Source organism: Fundulus heteroclitus, unplaced genomic scaffold, assembly GCF_011125445.2.
Source record: "Fundulus heteroclitus isolate FHET01 unplaced genomic scaffold, MU-UCD_Fhet_4.1 scaffold_90, whole genome shotgun sequence".
Classification (NCBI taxonomy): Eukaryota; Metazoa; Chordata; class Actinopteri; order Cyprinodontiformes; family Fundulidae; genus Fundulus; species Fundulus heteroclitus.
This window is the reverse complement of record NW_023397362.1, coordinates 634277-650781: the sequence shown is the minus strand read 5'-3', so window position 1 is coordinate 650781 and position 16505 is coordinate 634277. Positions and strand designations below refer to the sequence as shown.

At 37.6% G+C, this 16505-nt stretch overlaps 1 protein-coding gene across 1 annotated transcript in view; it reads left to right on the top strand.

The window, feature by feature from the left end:
- The window catches only part of LOC118562381 (dedicator of cytokinesis protein 3-like), a 122111-nt gene that overhangs the window by 90778 nt on the left and 14828 nt on the right, over nt 1-16505 (top strand). Inside the window, exon 3 of the mRNA XM_036134740.1 lies at nt 7850-7890. Coding sequence (XP_035990633.1) covers nt 7850-7890 — 41 coding nt within the window. The remainder of the gene's footprint in view (nt 1-7849; nt 7891-16505) is intronic.

Below are 16505 nucleotides of genomic sequence, written 5' to 3'. Positions count from 1 at the left end.
ATCAATTACTTCGACTGCAGTCATGTCTTGATGACATCAAAAGCTGGATGACTTTAAATTTCCTGCATCTAAATTCTGACAAGACTGAAGTTTTAATCTTTGGGCCAGAGTCCTCAAAAAATAAACTTCTTAACCAATCACTTAATCTGGGTGGCATTAACCTGGCCTCTGGTAATAAAGTAAAAAATCTTGGTGTTATTTTTGACCAAGACATGTCATTTAAATCCCATATTAAACAGGTTTCCAGAGTTTCCTTTTTTCACCTCCGGAATATCGCCAAAATTAGAAACATTCTGTCCAGGAGTGATGCTGAAAAACTGGTCCATGCATTTGTTACTTCAAGGCTGGACTATTGTAATTCTTTACTATCAGGAAGTCCACAAAATGCAGTTCAAAGCCTTCAGCTGATCCAAAATGCTGCAGCAAGAGTTCTGATGAAAATCAACAAGAGGGATCATATTTCTCCAATTTTAGCTTCCCTTCATTGGCTTCCTGTTAAATCAAGAATAGAATTTAAAATTCTTCTTCTAACGTATAAAGCCCTTAATAATCAAACTCCATCATATATCAGAGCTCTGATTACCCCGTATGTTCCTAGCAGAGCGCTTCGCTCTCGGACTGCAGGTCTGCTGGTGGTTCCTAGAGTCTCTGAAAGTAGAATGGGAGGCAGATCCTTTAGCTATCAGGCTCCTCTCCTGTGGAACCAACTCCCAGTTTTGGTCCGTGAGGCAGACACCCTGTCTACTTTTAAGACTAGGCTTAAAACTTTTCTTTTTGACAAAAATTATAACTAGTGGCTCATGTTACTCTCAGCTACCTTTATAGTTTTACTGCTATAGGCTTAGGCTACTGGAGTATATCAGGATCTAATTTTCTCACTCTATTGAGTTCTACTGTTCTTCAATTATGCATTATGTGTTGTCATTTCTGCTTTAACTTTCTGTTAGAAAGGCAGATGACCGTTCATACTGAGCCCGGTTCTGCCGGAGGTTTTTCCTTCCCGTTAATGGGTGGTTTTTCTTCCCACTGTCGCTTCATGCTTGCTCAGTATGAGGGATTGCAGCAAAGCCATGTACAATGCAGATGACTCTTCCTGTGGCTCTACGGTTCCCCAGGAGTGAGTGCTGCTTGTCGGGACTTTGATGCAATCAACTGGTTTCCTTATATAGGACATTTTTGACCAATCTGTATAATCTGACCCAATCTGTATAATATGATTGAACTTGACTTTGCAAAGTGCCTTGAGATGACATGTTTCATGATTTGGCGCTATATAAATAAAATTGAATTGAATTGAATTGAATATGCTCATTACAGATTACCTGATCTTTTTGGCCCATACCAACAAACTGCCAAAAACTCCTGCTTTAGTTTTATTTGTTGGTTCTAAGTCTAAGTATTGCACACACAACTCTTTCTTTTTGGCTTTACATTTGTTTTATAAAAGTATATGTGAAAGCTGTTGTGTTTATCTGCACTTAATATTGGATTTAAAAAAAATAAACACCTTAGCATAATTTTTACCAGATATTTTTTTATATGTCCGGCTATATAAAACACATCTTATTTTGTCATGACTGTTAGTTGTAGCAGTAGTTGTAAAGATTAAGACCTGAAACCATGTTTGCAATTTACATTTTGAGCTTACATTGATGAACACCAGTGAATTTAGTCCATCAGTGGAGGAGCAAAACAAAAATGTGAGTGATGGGACAGCTTCGTGTCCAGATGCAGGGCGAGGATGTAGAGTTGGCCATGGCTTCGAGATGCAGTGACATTTTAAAGTGTCACACTTTATCATGAGATCGACACCCCCTCACACTGGATGCAGCATATTTCAATGTAATGTGAAGCAGGGGCTATCAATTTACACCGTGCTGCCCTCAAAAAGATGAAGCATCAGCAAATGATGCCAACCGAAGACAGGCATTTTAGAAGCAGTTTGCCGCTTGTGGGTGGTGCAAAGCAGAAAATGAAATTTAGAATTCACTAGAAAATGATCCTGTTCTTTAATTTAGCAGAGCATGATCACAATGCACATAAATAAATCCTGGAGAAGTAGTTTATTTAAAGGGTAAAATACAGTTAAAACCAGATATTGATGTACAATATATAAAAAGACTCATGGACATTTATTTACTGTCTCACATGAAATCCAGTTTAGCATTTCCTGTTTTTGGAATGATTTCTTTTCACTTGCAACCAGAATAATCAGGGAAAGATTTTTTTTTAAACAACACATTTTATCACTATCTTGAGAATCAGAAGTTTGCAAAGACTTTCCATTTTCATGATGATGATGATGTCATGGCTTTGTAGTTTGTGATAGGTTAATAAATAATAATGGAGGTAAATAATGCACACAGGTTGATGTATGTTAGGCATCACCTCAAACACACTGCATCTTTGTGTGACTTCATGGAAACATCAAGATATATCATTTAGGAAAGGGATGGACTGGTTCTGTATCCCAGAGATGAGCGTATTTTGGTCTAAAAGTGTGAGCGTCAAGGCTGGCACAAAAGCACAAGACCTTACTTGTGAAGCTGGTCAGAGAGCATCACTAGTGAAACAAGCTAAACAAGGCTGACAGACTAATCAGTGAGGAACAGTAACATAAAAGCAGTGTTGTAGTACTTGAGTCCGAGACTCGAACTCGAGTCCGAGTCATTTGCTAAATTTAGAGATTTGTGACTCGAACTTGGACTCGGACTCCTACATGCAGATCATTCTGACTCGGAAATTGAGAAAAAGACTTGACTTTTTTTTATATCATTTGGCTATAATTTTAATATGTCATTAGAATATTATTTGGTGTATGATTTTAATATCAAAATTATTAGTGCAATGGAATGTTACTGCTTCATGTCATACATCACACATCACGGCATGTTCCTACAACTTGACTCGACTCGGATCAATAATGACTTGACTCCGATGAGTAGTGGACTTGACTCGGACTCGACTCAGATTTTTTTTTAATGACTTGGACTTGACTCGGACTTGAACACTGGAGACTCGAACCTGGACTCGGACTCGAGGCATAGTGACTTGACTACAACACTGCATAAAAGCCAGAATAAAGTTTTCAAACACAGACCCTCATTTTTTTTGGAGAGTTGTCTGATAAAAGTTAAATGAATGTGTTTGCTTTCCTGAGCCCCACCATCCCAACTGTGGCGTACAGGGTTGGTTGATGTTTTGTTTCAGGAGGGATTAATGAACTTCACAAAATATGGCAGCTTGAGGAAATAACATTAAGCAGAAATACTGTGGCATCATCTCAGGACATCAGGAAGATAATGTTTTGGCACAAATAAATCCTCAAAATGAACAACGGCCCTAATCATAATATAACATTCTTTACAAAGTGGCTTAAGGGCGTGGAAGTCAATGTCTTGGAGCAGTCATGAGAAAACCTTGATCTAAGTCCCGTAGAAAAATCTGGGGCATGACTGATTAAAATGGATGTAGGTGAGAAGGCCTGCGAACCTGCCAGAGCAACAGCAGCTCTAACATCAGCTCTAACAGTACGGGCCAATTAAAAAATGTTATTGTGAGAAACTCATGGAAGTATCCAAAAATGTTTTACCCTTGTCAAACAGTTTAAAAGGCAATTCTACCAAAAATAAGTGAATGTACATAAAAAGAAAACTCATAAAAATCAAGTAATTTTCTTAATCCTATATGAACTAAAACAGGATGAGTCAATCTGATTTGATGTCAGTGGAAAAGTATCTAGAGTAAGTAAATATCTTAATTCAACTCTATATTAGTTGATGCAAGTTACGAGACTCTGGTGTGTGGTGATGAATGTATTTTTTATTGTCCTATTATATTGTTCTATGAGGCTATTAGAAATGTTCTTCAACATCTTCAACATTAACATTTGATTTGTGTGCGATTTACTTCACCGATATAACGTTTCTTCCTGTTTGATGGATTCTGAATGCAGTTGATGTCAACACTTGCAGCAGATTATAGTGACAGAGATGCTAAATCTCAGAAAGTGATGGATGACAGAGGAGAAGGGGAAAGGGAATGAAATTTGAGTTAACAATTATAAACACTGATGTTGCAAACACATGTTTGGCTAATGTTGTGCAACACTACCTGAAAGTTTAAAATCATGATTCCTCTTAGGGTTCAATGGCATCAATAATTTCAAGATGGCTGTGCTGTTTAAAAGACTGCTTGAACACATATTACCTACTGTATCCAACTGAATGAAAGTGTTTTCTCTTTGGCCAACAATAACTCAGCACACACACGGTGATTGTGTTTCCTAGCCTGTGGACGGTGTGACTGGGGCCCCAGCTTGCAGCTTGCGCCTCTATTAAATCAGGATCATAATCGAAGTTTCAGTGAAAATGCTCCTCTTGGGTTCCATTATTGGTTAAACAAGTAATTCCTTTTCTCATAACCCAGCTCGAGGTGTTCTCCACAGCAATATGAAGCGTCATTTAAGACTCATATTTGTTTGATTTCATTGCCAGATGGAAATCGGTTCTGTAATAGAGCCCCCACCATGTGCTTAGTCTTTTTGTTAATACCACAGAAGAGCCCCTTTGAGAGTTCCCCCCCTCTTTGAAAATGATTTATCATCATTATTATTGTGGGTTATATTTTATAATAGTGCAAAATGATGATTCTAATAACTACAAGGGGGAGATTTTCGGTTACAGGAGGAAAAATTATTGTTCTTCATCAGGGAAAGACTTTCAAATGGACAAACTGCGAACATACATGCACCTTTGTAGGTATGTATCCACGTACTAACACCTGCTCTGTGACCTCAAAGACTCATGGTATTCAGATAACATAATAATGCCTACCAGAGATGTTGCTTTTAACCAGTAGAACCATTAGAAATCGATCCTGATGCTGTGGCTGCAAATAATCTCTTATTATCATATAGATGAGAGGCCTGGGAGTAACACAGCCATCTTTGCGCTGATGATAAATGCATCTTGATTGGTTATTAATTAGCCAGCCAATTAAACTTTCATCTCCATATTCAAATCAGATTATGAAAAACCCGTGGAGAAATTAATCTCATAATATTGCAGGGTGATAAGATGAAAGTTAATGTGAAGGATGCTGTCAGGAACTCTGATTTATGGTGTCGCTGAAGCATTTTTCAAGCGCTTTTTTTTTTTTTTTTACTCACGTTTAAAAACTTACACTCAGGTGTACATTTCTTTCAAAACAGTCTCAAAATATTTTCCCTACATGATCGAAAATGACATCTTCTCACAGGCTATGCCTACATGCTTTAAATTTAAATTACTTTTTAAGCATTATATAGTTACTCTAATAAGTTCAAAGCAGTAAAATGCATTATTTTAAGAGTAATAATTGTCTCTTCTTCACTAAAGTGGTAAAGTAATCACTCTCCTCCTAATTTTTCAGTAGCCACAGACAAAATCCTTTTAATTTCTACTCGAATCAAGACAAATGACGCCTCTCCCAAGACGATGTCTGTCTTTGGGCTCTTCCCTAAAATGCTAACTCCCTGGATCTAAGTAATTTCCAACTGTCAAGGTTTTATTTCAGCTCCAGTCCACTTTGATGACAGCTCCCTACTCTGCTGAGGCATCTGATGGATGTTCCTCTATGTGGAAAGACTGCTGTACTTTCAGACTCGCAAAAGAAGGAGGTCCATCAGTGACGAGAACTTGAAACCGACCCAGTTTTCCCTGTCACTAATCTGATTCTTTCTCCAGCATGCAAACAGTGTGGCTGAGCTGAGAAAGAGCTCTACTCAACATTTTAGTGTCTGTAGGCGGAGTGACTCATAACTGAGAAACATAACTTGAGGTGTCTCATCATAGTAGTTTAGCGTTAACGAGTAGCACCGTTTCTTCTGCCACAGTGCAGGAGTTAAAACCTAAAAAAATATCCAAAACTTTCCCTCTTTGAGACTGGATGTTTTTTGGATGGTTGTAATGAATATTTAGAAATATGGCCTTTTCATTTGCTGAAAAAAAAAAAAATCCAGGTTTAGTTTCTAAAAGATCTGATTGAGCATACTGAAATTACTACTCAGATCTAATCAAAAGTAAAGGATGCAGAGCCTTGCAAAATGTTTATACCGTAGGTCTCAAATTCAAATGCTCGAGGCCCGCTGTCCTGCGACTTTTTACATGCGTCCCTTGTCCTACACACCTAAATCAAACGGCTAAACTAACTCACTAGCATGCAGACGAGCACTGCAGAGCTCTGCTAATGAGCTCATTTTGGAGTCAAAGGGAGTTTTCACGGAGTCCATAAAACTCAGTTTTGGTATAATCTGACCATAACACCTTCTTGCATAAGTCTTGCCAAGTCTCCTGCACGGCTTGTAGCACACTGCAAATTGGCTTTTTAGGATTTTCTTTCAGTAATTGCTTTCTTTGTGATTTATGAAGTACACAACCAGTAGTTGAACATTTGGCAGCTCTGCACGCGGCAGGCTATATACAATCCTGTCCAGAGATTGTCCTTCCTGAGCTGTGGATCTCTGCAGCTCCTCCAGAGTTACCGGTTGACCTGTTAGCTGCTTATTTCTTGCCCATTCTGTAAGTTTAGGTGGAAGGCCATGTTTTAATAGTTTTGTAGTTATCATTTTCTGGGGGTGAATCAAACTGTGCTGTGTATATAATATGTATTATAACCTAAGTCTGCTTTACGTTCTCCTTCAACCCTATCCCTTTTCGGTCTGCTGCGTTCTCTCAATTCACTCATAACAAACCTCTAGGGCCTTAACAAATATATTATATTCCAATTAAATTACACAAAGCTCTTTAATAATGAGATGCCGTCTGAGGGCAGGTTGTCACACTATGTCTTTTTTGCTCTGATTAGAAATGCATGCTGCACTTTTCAGATTTTCCCTTTGATAAAATCTTTGTAGCAGAGCAGTTCTAAGAAAACATCAGGTTGACATGCTAAAGCAACACCAGCTACAGTTTTGTTATCAATGCTTGACAGATTTAATTTTGTCCATTCATATTTGCATAATGGTCCTTATAAACATAGAGAATCTAGCAAGACATGCACACAGCCACCCACGCAGGGTAAAGAGCAATGGACTGAATCTGTCTCCAGCTCCGGGGCGTCATGTCCATCAGTGTCTCTATCAGACTTTGTCATTCACATTCATGAGCTCATACCATCCATTGCAAACTCGCATCAACTAGGGCATCAACTTTTCCCCTCCAACCTCTCCAAACGTTGCGCACAAACACACAGACACCCTCACACACCTCAGGTCAGTGACTCATGTTCTGGATCTACAACTCTATATTTTATCATATCGTTTAAAAGTTTGGTTCCTGTTTGACCGCAGGATGCTGAATCAAAACTATTCATGCATTCCTACATACATTTCTCACGTTGATTTTATACCAACCTAATACTTTAGCTCTTATATTCTGAAAAAATAAGATTTTTTTTTTGTTGTAATTTGTCTTTACATATTGTGATCTAGTTGCACTGTGGATATAAACTAAAGGTTATAATAGTTCTTAATGGTCTTTCAGACAAGTATAATCTGACATTTTATGCATGTGTATGATTCTTTTTCTCATTTTCCTATAACAAGACAAACATTTGAAGATCTATAATAGAATCATCTTATCGATTTAGGTGAAATTCCTTATTTTTACTGCCCAGACATCCTTTGTGTTACATTATACGCAACTTGTGATTCATTTCCTTTATTTTTTATTTTTCGTTTCACAGTTTTTTGTTAAAAAATCAACTGAATTACCTTTTTAAAGGTCAAACTGGTGACTCAACCATGTTTATCTCTCTGCTGATTCTTTGTTCATCTGTTATAGTCACTGATGATTTTCTTTTCTTCCAGGGTGGTACAGAGGATTCTCTACCAGGAAGCCGAATGTCAAGGTAAGACGCACTGACAGCTTCTGCTAATTAAATTTTTTTAAATTGAACATTGTGTTCTTTTTTCACAGACTGGTACTCTTGGTTTGTTGTTCATTGCCTTTGTTGTGAGAATGTTGACAAACTTGTCTCAGTACTTTTCAGTTTTTAAAAGCAACGTTAATACATGGATGATAGCTCTGTAGCACAGTCCTTTCTGCAGACCATGATTCTCCTGGCAGATAATTAAATTAATTCACTTTTTTACATCTTTCACGATGCAGAGTGGTTTGTTTTACATGCATATTGTTAATAAATTCTTATATTGAGTACGTCACATTTTTACTACAACAACTCTTGTAAACACAGCAAACAGGACTATTAATTCCCATATAGAAAGGTGTAACATTGTATAATAAATATTGATTAGTTTTGAATTTGGTGCTCAAGGGCTGTATATCAGTTCATTTACACCAGCTTTGAGACCACTCTAATAATATTTATATTAGTTCAGCCGTTCATCAAGCAAACATATAAAAAGCATCAATTTGTTGATACTGTTCCAATAAAGGGAGCTTCAGAAATGTCGCTTGTTGTTTTTGTGAGAAATCATGAAGTAAATTTAGGATGTAAACTGGAACATTTTGTTATTTTGAACTTACAGCTGCGTTCATGCTTGCGCAATAAGTAATGACACCTGACTTATCAATCTAAACTGCATTTCTGGTTTATTCTTGGACTGTTTGGACTTTAACCAAAATAAAAAAATGATCAAACAAAAGTTAGAAAAAACTGTTGCATGTGGAGTTCAATTTGAAAACCTGTTAATATAGATTTAACTCAGTTTGAACAGCTTTTCTAAAGCAAAAATGAAGAATATAGGTAGAAGTAAAATTCTTTGTCTGCTTGAAACTTTTTTCAGCCATAACTTTTAAGAGTAAAAAGCATTTTTTAAACATCAATCAAAGCTTTCTTTTTAATTCTTGACATGTTTTAATCACATCTTAGACTAACATATTGGCTTTAACGCTTTTAGAACTTCAGTGACCTCCAAGTCAAGGCTTCACATTTATAAGATCTTGTTGAGAGGCTCAATCACCAAAGAAAACTCGACAAAAAGGGGCACTTATAAATGTTTTTGCTGTGGGTGGTGCACTGCAGGGACAAGGGCAGTAGGATTCAGCTTTGCAGGGATAAATGGAGATAAAAAGGTTTAAGCGTTGGTTTCTCATGCTAATCAAACAACAGAAATCTTAAACATTATTGTAGAGAAAACTGTGATGGTTCATGTTGAACTAGCACTAACATAGGGACTACCATTCATTTTTCTTCCAAAAGCAGCTGAAGCCTAAAAGACAGAAGTAAACATTTATAAAGTGTTTTGCTAAACTATTTTCATTCTGTACTTGATAAAATAAGGAGGGGAAATGCTGTAAATAAAATAACAAAATTAATGTAATATATGGAAACAGCACATTTGTTATGTTAAAGTAAAGTGACCGTTGTGCTGAGTCATCAGTCGTGATGGGGGGGGGGGGGGGGGGGGGGCATACTTTGCTTTACCAGGAAGACCCCGGCTCACAAAATCCTTCTTACAGAGACGGATGTTACGGAAACGTGTCGAATGGGATGTTTCTCTGAGCAGCCTCTCTCAAAGCAGATGAGTGTGATGTATGGTCACACTTCTCTCTCTCATATTGCAGCAGCACTGACCTCTGGTCTTCTGAAACCCAAGAGATCAGCTTCAGTGTCTGTATCCGGTATCGGCTCTCAGAAACGACCTCTTTAACACCACGTTATGTAACACAGTAGATAAGGACAGTCACAGAACCCTTCAAACCGTCATTTTGCCTTAGAAAGGTTTTATGATCACAAGTGGAGAATACATAATTTTAACGATTAATATGAATTTTGAACCCTGTGCAGGATAATATATACTGCTAAACTTTTCTAGCGGTTGTTTTCATTTCTGTAATTCTACATCGATGCTGAGGGTCATTAAAGCGGCTATTGGTACAGCTGGAAAATTATATCAGCGTCTCCATAAAGTTTGTGAGCAGAGTGAAGCATGTAGCTGCTGTAAAATTTCCAAATTAATGTGTTACATAGGCCAGGATATGGGGGTCAGTTGGTCAGTTCAGGTTGTCAGACATGGTGGGGGGGGGGGCACTGTGAGGTGCTGAAGCTTTCCTCGTCCTCTAACAATGAAAGAGACGACTCTCCCTGTGGCTCTACGCTTCTCCAGGAGTGGATGCTGCTTGTCGGGACTTTGATGCAATCAACTGGTTTCCTTATATAGGACATTTTTGACCAATCTGTATAATCTGACCCAATCTGTATAATATGATTGAATTTGACTTTGTAAAGTGCCTTGAGATGACATGTTTCATGAATTGGCGCTATATAAATAAAATTGAATTGAATTGAAAGAGCCTTTTAGCGTTTTACTCAAAGATCTTAAATCCACTTTGGAGGTCTGATAGGAGCACGGACGAGTTGGTGGGAGGTGAGAACGGCTGCTTTTCAAATCTGCAGCAGAAGGTGTTAAGATCGTCTGCCAGATGGGCATTCTGCTCAGGGTGGGGGGAACGGGCTCCTGTAGGCAATGATCCTTTTCAAAATATTTCAAACTGCAGCAGGGTCGTAAGCTGAGAAGTTTTATTTTTAGGTTCTCACTGTGGCTTCTCTTATCTTCCATGATCTCCTTGGTCTCTTGGTGTGTCCAGCTGCTGATACAGGGCCTGGTACCCACTGCTCTGAGCCTCTTGCTTGTTCCTACACATGGTCTTCAGAAATAAAGTGAACCATGTAAATAAGACATCATATGCCCATTCTTATTTCTTTTTGTATTTTTATTCTTATTTTTCTCTTTTTCTTTGATCCACTGTATATATGAAGATTCACTGCATATATCTGATGCACCTTTCCTACTTTTGCACATTCTCTTATGAGCCGATGTGGCAAGTGAATTTCTCCAATGTGAGATCAATAAAGCCTATCTTATCTCATCTTATCTTATCTTTTCGTTGTATGTTTAAAAGGCCTGCACACAGCTGTCCTTACAAAAAGTGATGTATGGTGTTTAAACCCACGACCTTCTTGCTTTAAGGTAACATTGTTATTTACCGCACAGCCGTGCCGGTTACAGAAATCAGTGCTTGAAACATCAGTGTGAAATAAATCTATATTATGAGTTTCCAATTTTGAACTGAATTTCAGAAATAAATTAAATACCCTTATTGTAATTTAAATCTGTGATTTATGTAACTCCATCCTCACCAGACAAAGAGCAGTAATAGTGTAAGATTTGCGTTAGTATCAAAAAGATGCATAAACTGGAGCCGGACACATTAACGTGTTGCAAAACCTGATCATTTTGATTTCAGCTCTGGTTAACACAACCCATTCCTGAAGTAAATAGTTTTCTTTTAATCAATGAAATAATGAGGATTTTTTTCAAATGGCATTGGACAAATTAGTTCAGGCATTCATTTAACATTTTTACATGATGCCTTTTTTGTGCAAGGATGAAGAAATCGTGCATTTTAAATGTGTGTTTTGGGTTTCTTCTAGTTATTCTCAACTTGTGTTTAAAGTGGCGCATATATTAGTGGGTGCTCATGATTTACCTTCTTTAACGGGCCTCATCAAAGCTGTAAACCCACACACAAACAGTGCAGACATACCCTGTGATCAGAATTGATGAGTAAATATTTAAGTGTGCAATGCAACCTTTATTGAACTGGAGATACCACAGGCCAGATATGTCCTTGCCCTGGTTAAGAAGGTGGATGCTGAGACAGTCCCAGCAAGAACTCAGTAGGAGCCCAACAGCAAGCACTCGATTTGTTTTTAAGGTACAGGTTTTATTTGACGCTCCAGAAACAAAGTCTGGCAAAAACAGAGGAGCAGAAAAATGAGGCTGTGAAACAGAAACATGATTATTGCCTGAAAGGCTTGTAGATCCTATTCCCCTGTTGTGATGGAGCATCAGCATGGCATGATCCAGATCTACACGTGTTTATCTCAACAAAACAGCAGCTATCCATGCATGTTTGCTCAAGAAGCCATTTCATTACAATGCCCGCTTACGTGCTAAAATACGCATGCTGCGGTATGCTTTCTTATGCTTTCATTCTGTTGTTACGCGGCGTGATCGTATGCCTTAATGCGATTGTGTTTGTCTCTTTTGTTACCCCCTTTTCCTCCCCGTAACGGCATCAGCCCAATCCTGTTAGTTCCAACTTAATCACCTGGTTTCTTTACAATGGGCACGCTAGTTAAAACGAATCGCTGTGTCTCCCCGAAGACATGCCTTCCCATTCGGAGTCATCTCTAATCCTTCTGCACTACAAATAACTTTCCACGTTGAGTTTCATCAGCGTTTGGATTAGAGGCCACAGAAAGGGCAGCCTGCAGTCAGAGAACAGCAATAATTCTCGACTTTAAGACGTATTATTCAACCTTATATAAAACAATTTTACAAGAATTCAAATTACACTGTATTGTGTACTATAATAAAAATTATTTAAATGAAAAACTAAGATTTGCTCAAAGAATTAATTGATTATTAAAGCATTTATCTATATAAAGGGTCGTCTGACTCAACAAATACAGCTACATCAAGTCTTCAGTAATTGCATCTGGCTATGATGAGGAATATTGCTGATGGGTGAGTCTGCAGAAACTGCAGGTTAACGTTTGCTGCCTGTCCATGCTATTTGCTTTGTTATTGATATTTCAGCTCATAACCTTTTCTTCTTGTGTTTCCAGTTAAAATTTACACTCATAGCCGTTTTCTTGCTTCATAAACTGAGCGAAACATTACGTAGTAATAAATGACTAGTTCTGCGCTTTGGTCTCTTCCATATGGCTGTCTATTTGAGGAAGCGCTGAGCCTCAGGCCAGCGAGTCGCATCAGATGCAGGCTCTCTTTTACTGCTCCTTCACTTTGAAAGTCAATGTACTGGAACTCTCTGTTGGAAAATCACAGAGTTATTAAATATAATTCCCAAATTACCATGATATTCCACGTTTGTAGAAGTCCAATTCAACAATGCCGTTACTTTTTTGCACTGCGCAAAAGGATTGACTTGATGTTCCGGATTCGGACCTGAATTCAGACTGTGGGAAAAGCTCATCTAGAACAGGGGTGTCCAAGCTTTTTGTCAGGTGGACCAAAATATTCAAGTCAAAAGTACTCATTTAAAAACAAAAACAAATTTTGTCTATTCTCAGCATTAAGAGCAGGATTTTGGTCAGTATTTGCTTGCTGTACATAGCCAATTTTAATAAATGAGTTAAAAAGCAGATTTTAGTGGACCAAAGCCTGGTTTTGAGTTACATTCGGTGGATTGATGTGGTCCTATACATTATGAATTTAAAAACAATGGAAAAGTGGTGGTAATTAAAAGATGAATACATTGTGTTGTACCTAACGTTTTCAATTGCAAGAATGTTGTCATTTTGCTGTAACTGAACATGAAACAGATCCATCTGCATCAACTACCTGTGCTGGTAGGCCAAATCATTATGGGGGCAGAACTGAATCAGTCCAGGGGCCGCAAATGGCCCCCAGGCCCCACTTTGGACACCCCTGATATAGATTCTTAGTTTTAATTTTATCTTTAACCCCCTCCACTTTTGAAAAGTTGTCATGTTGGGTGCCTGAATGAAATAGGATAAAGGATTTTTGTTCACAGTAGATGCTTTAACATCTCAGCTCGGCTAAATTGAAGTATTCATACACCAAAAGTGGAAAGCAAATTTTCTTCCAGAGAAAATCCACCTTAAGGAGAAAGTCCTTTATAAAGTGTTTAAGGAACTATACCTGAATTCAATTTTGTCTGGTTAAGAAAAATGCTTTTTACACAATGTATCATGAGTAAAAAGACGTAATCTGATCACAACAATTTACTAATTGATTATAGGATCAAGTGAGTCCAGACTTTTTTTTTTTAGTAGGAATAAGCAGTGAACTGGGGACAACCCGGGACAAGTTTCTCTGCCAATGGCACAACGAGGTGAGGAGTTGCTGCTTAGCAGCAGCTCCTCCATGCTTGTGCACAACGGGGTATGTAAACAGAACAGCCTGGCATGTAAGTGTTGACCATTCACATAGGAAAATAGAATTTACCCGTGATGTACGTGTTAAAGAAAACGATGAAAAGTCCCTCGATGAAGCCTGGTTACCTCAGTGGGATTGTGTCCGAGCTTGAGGCACGTGTTTAGTGTCGTGAAGTGATGCGGGGGGGGGGGGGGGGGGGGGGTGTAATAGCCAGACATTTTTCCTAAAGATTTCCTCAATTAAAAATGTCTCTTTTTAATATTTAGAAAGAGGCTTCTTGTTAAAGATTTAACAATAGAATAACAAGTTGTTCAGTTTGGCGGCTGTGATGTAATCACAGTTATTTTGACATCCAAACCGATCAGAAGTGCCGTGTAAAATTATAGTCCAGGTTGTATTCTGATGCTCCATGAAGGGAGCAACACAATTCTCACTTGAAACAAAGACAATGGGCAGAGCTGAACAAAACAGAAGAGCTCATAATGGAAGAGATTAGAGGGATGTGTTTGGGTTTGTGGAGATTACCGCGTCTGGGACAATGGAGGGACAAATCAGGAAGGCAGAAAGTAAGGATGAAGCACAGCTGTGACATATTTCAGGTTGATTTAGAGGAGAATGGAGTACAATGAAATGCAGATTATCCCAAATGTATCAGCAGGTGTGGCTACAATAGAACAATACAGCGCAGTTACTCTGCGGAGGCAAGTCTGGGAGCAGATCTGTTAGATGAAACAAAAGGTGGTAATGATGAATGTAGGGTTTTAAATGAAAAACAGGAGAAGGGAAAGAAAGTAAGGAAAAGCCGATTAGATCAATGAATGAAATGGTTTGTTAACCTTCTGTTCATAAGTGATCAACAGATGTTTTACAAACTGAAGTGATGAGATCATAAGAATACAAGCAGGAGGCAACCGGTTTTTATTTTCAAGCTTTGACATGAACATCTGCAGAGTGTGTGACAATAAAAATGCTCTATTGGCCCCTCATGAGATCACCAATGCTTTCAACAAACCAGGGACATTAAAGGCTTATTTTTAATATGAAACAGTCCTAATTCTCTCCTGCTCTTCACTTGATGCTTGTTTTAATAACATTTTAGTCTGAACCTGATGTCCTGTCTTTTAACTGAAAACGCGTTCTCAGTATTTCACTCTGTCCTCTCACTTTTAGGATTGAAGAAAAACTCTGATTATGCCCTGTATAGTATGAAAAAGTTATTTCCCTGTATTTCTAAGCCCATCTCAGACACCTGATAGGGCATGGCCAATTATTGTCGTGTGATTAAATTTTGCATATGTTGTTCTTATAAATTACTAAAACACTTCCCCTTTTCCAATTATTTTCTGTCCCCCGGCAAAAAAAACATCTTTTTACCCTCAATCTAAAGGTGATTTGACGTTATTTTGCTGCATAAAAATATTCTTGCAAGTCCTCCAGCATTTTTAGATTAACTTGATGGCCGTCACGCATCATTATGTATTAAAAACAATTTTTTAAAAAAACTTTAAAGTCTGGAAAATCACAGCAGGTTTTTGGTTGTGATGTCTTTACTTCCTGTATAAGAACAAAGGCCGAGACACATCAAATCCAAATTAGCATCTGATCCAGTGTAAAATCGGATCGTATGAAGTTGTAGCAATTACACCTGGTTGAAGTGAATGGGGCTGAGCAGACTGGCTTGCAGTTCTGCACAACTGTGTCCGTGTAGTTTTGGTCATCCCTGGTCTGTTTTTGGTATAACACGTCTGCTTTTGGGGAAAATACCAAATAAAATATCTGAACCGCAAAGTAAGCACAATTTCCAAAGAGTTAAAATTTAGGTTTGCAGTTGCTGTTGTTCTTCATTCTACTTAATTAAAAAAACAAACAAGCACAAATTACTCTGAGCAAATATAAACACAGTAAACTTTACAACGAGATCACATACAAGTTCCCTGATTGAAATGGTCAGCGACACAAAAACAATTAGGTAGATTACGTTCTCCGTTAAGTCTTAAATCAGCAGGAGTGTCAGATTTTGAATTACTTTGTTCATAGTTTGACATTTGCATGATATGCACAAACATTTATATTTTATCTAAATGACACTCAAATAAATAAAACCTAACATAAACTGTGGTGACTAACTGGATAATAAACTGTTATTTTTAATGGCTTGTTTTATATATATATATATATATATATATATATATATATATATATATATATATATATATATATATATATATATATATATATATATAAGACTATATATAAAAAATAATAAGTTACCTGTGAATTATCTCATTTAAAATGACAAATAATTGAAATTACAAAAGAAAATGCTTAAAGAAATACATATATTTGCTTTAGCTTTTTGCCACAAAGCACCTCATTGGGTTTATCTTAATGTTCTAAATGTGTACCTCTTTTTCTCTGGATCTGTTTCTTTAGTTCCCTTTTTTTCTAGAACTCATTATATGAGGTGTGACATATTTCAGACTCATGATAACACTTGACCTCTAAAAGGCACTTAAAACAGAAGGTGACAATAAGGTATTTGCAGCTGAGAGTCCAGAGGGAGATGGAAGTA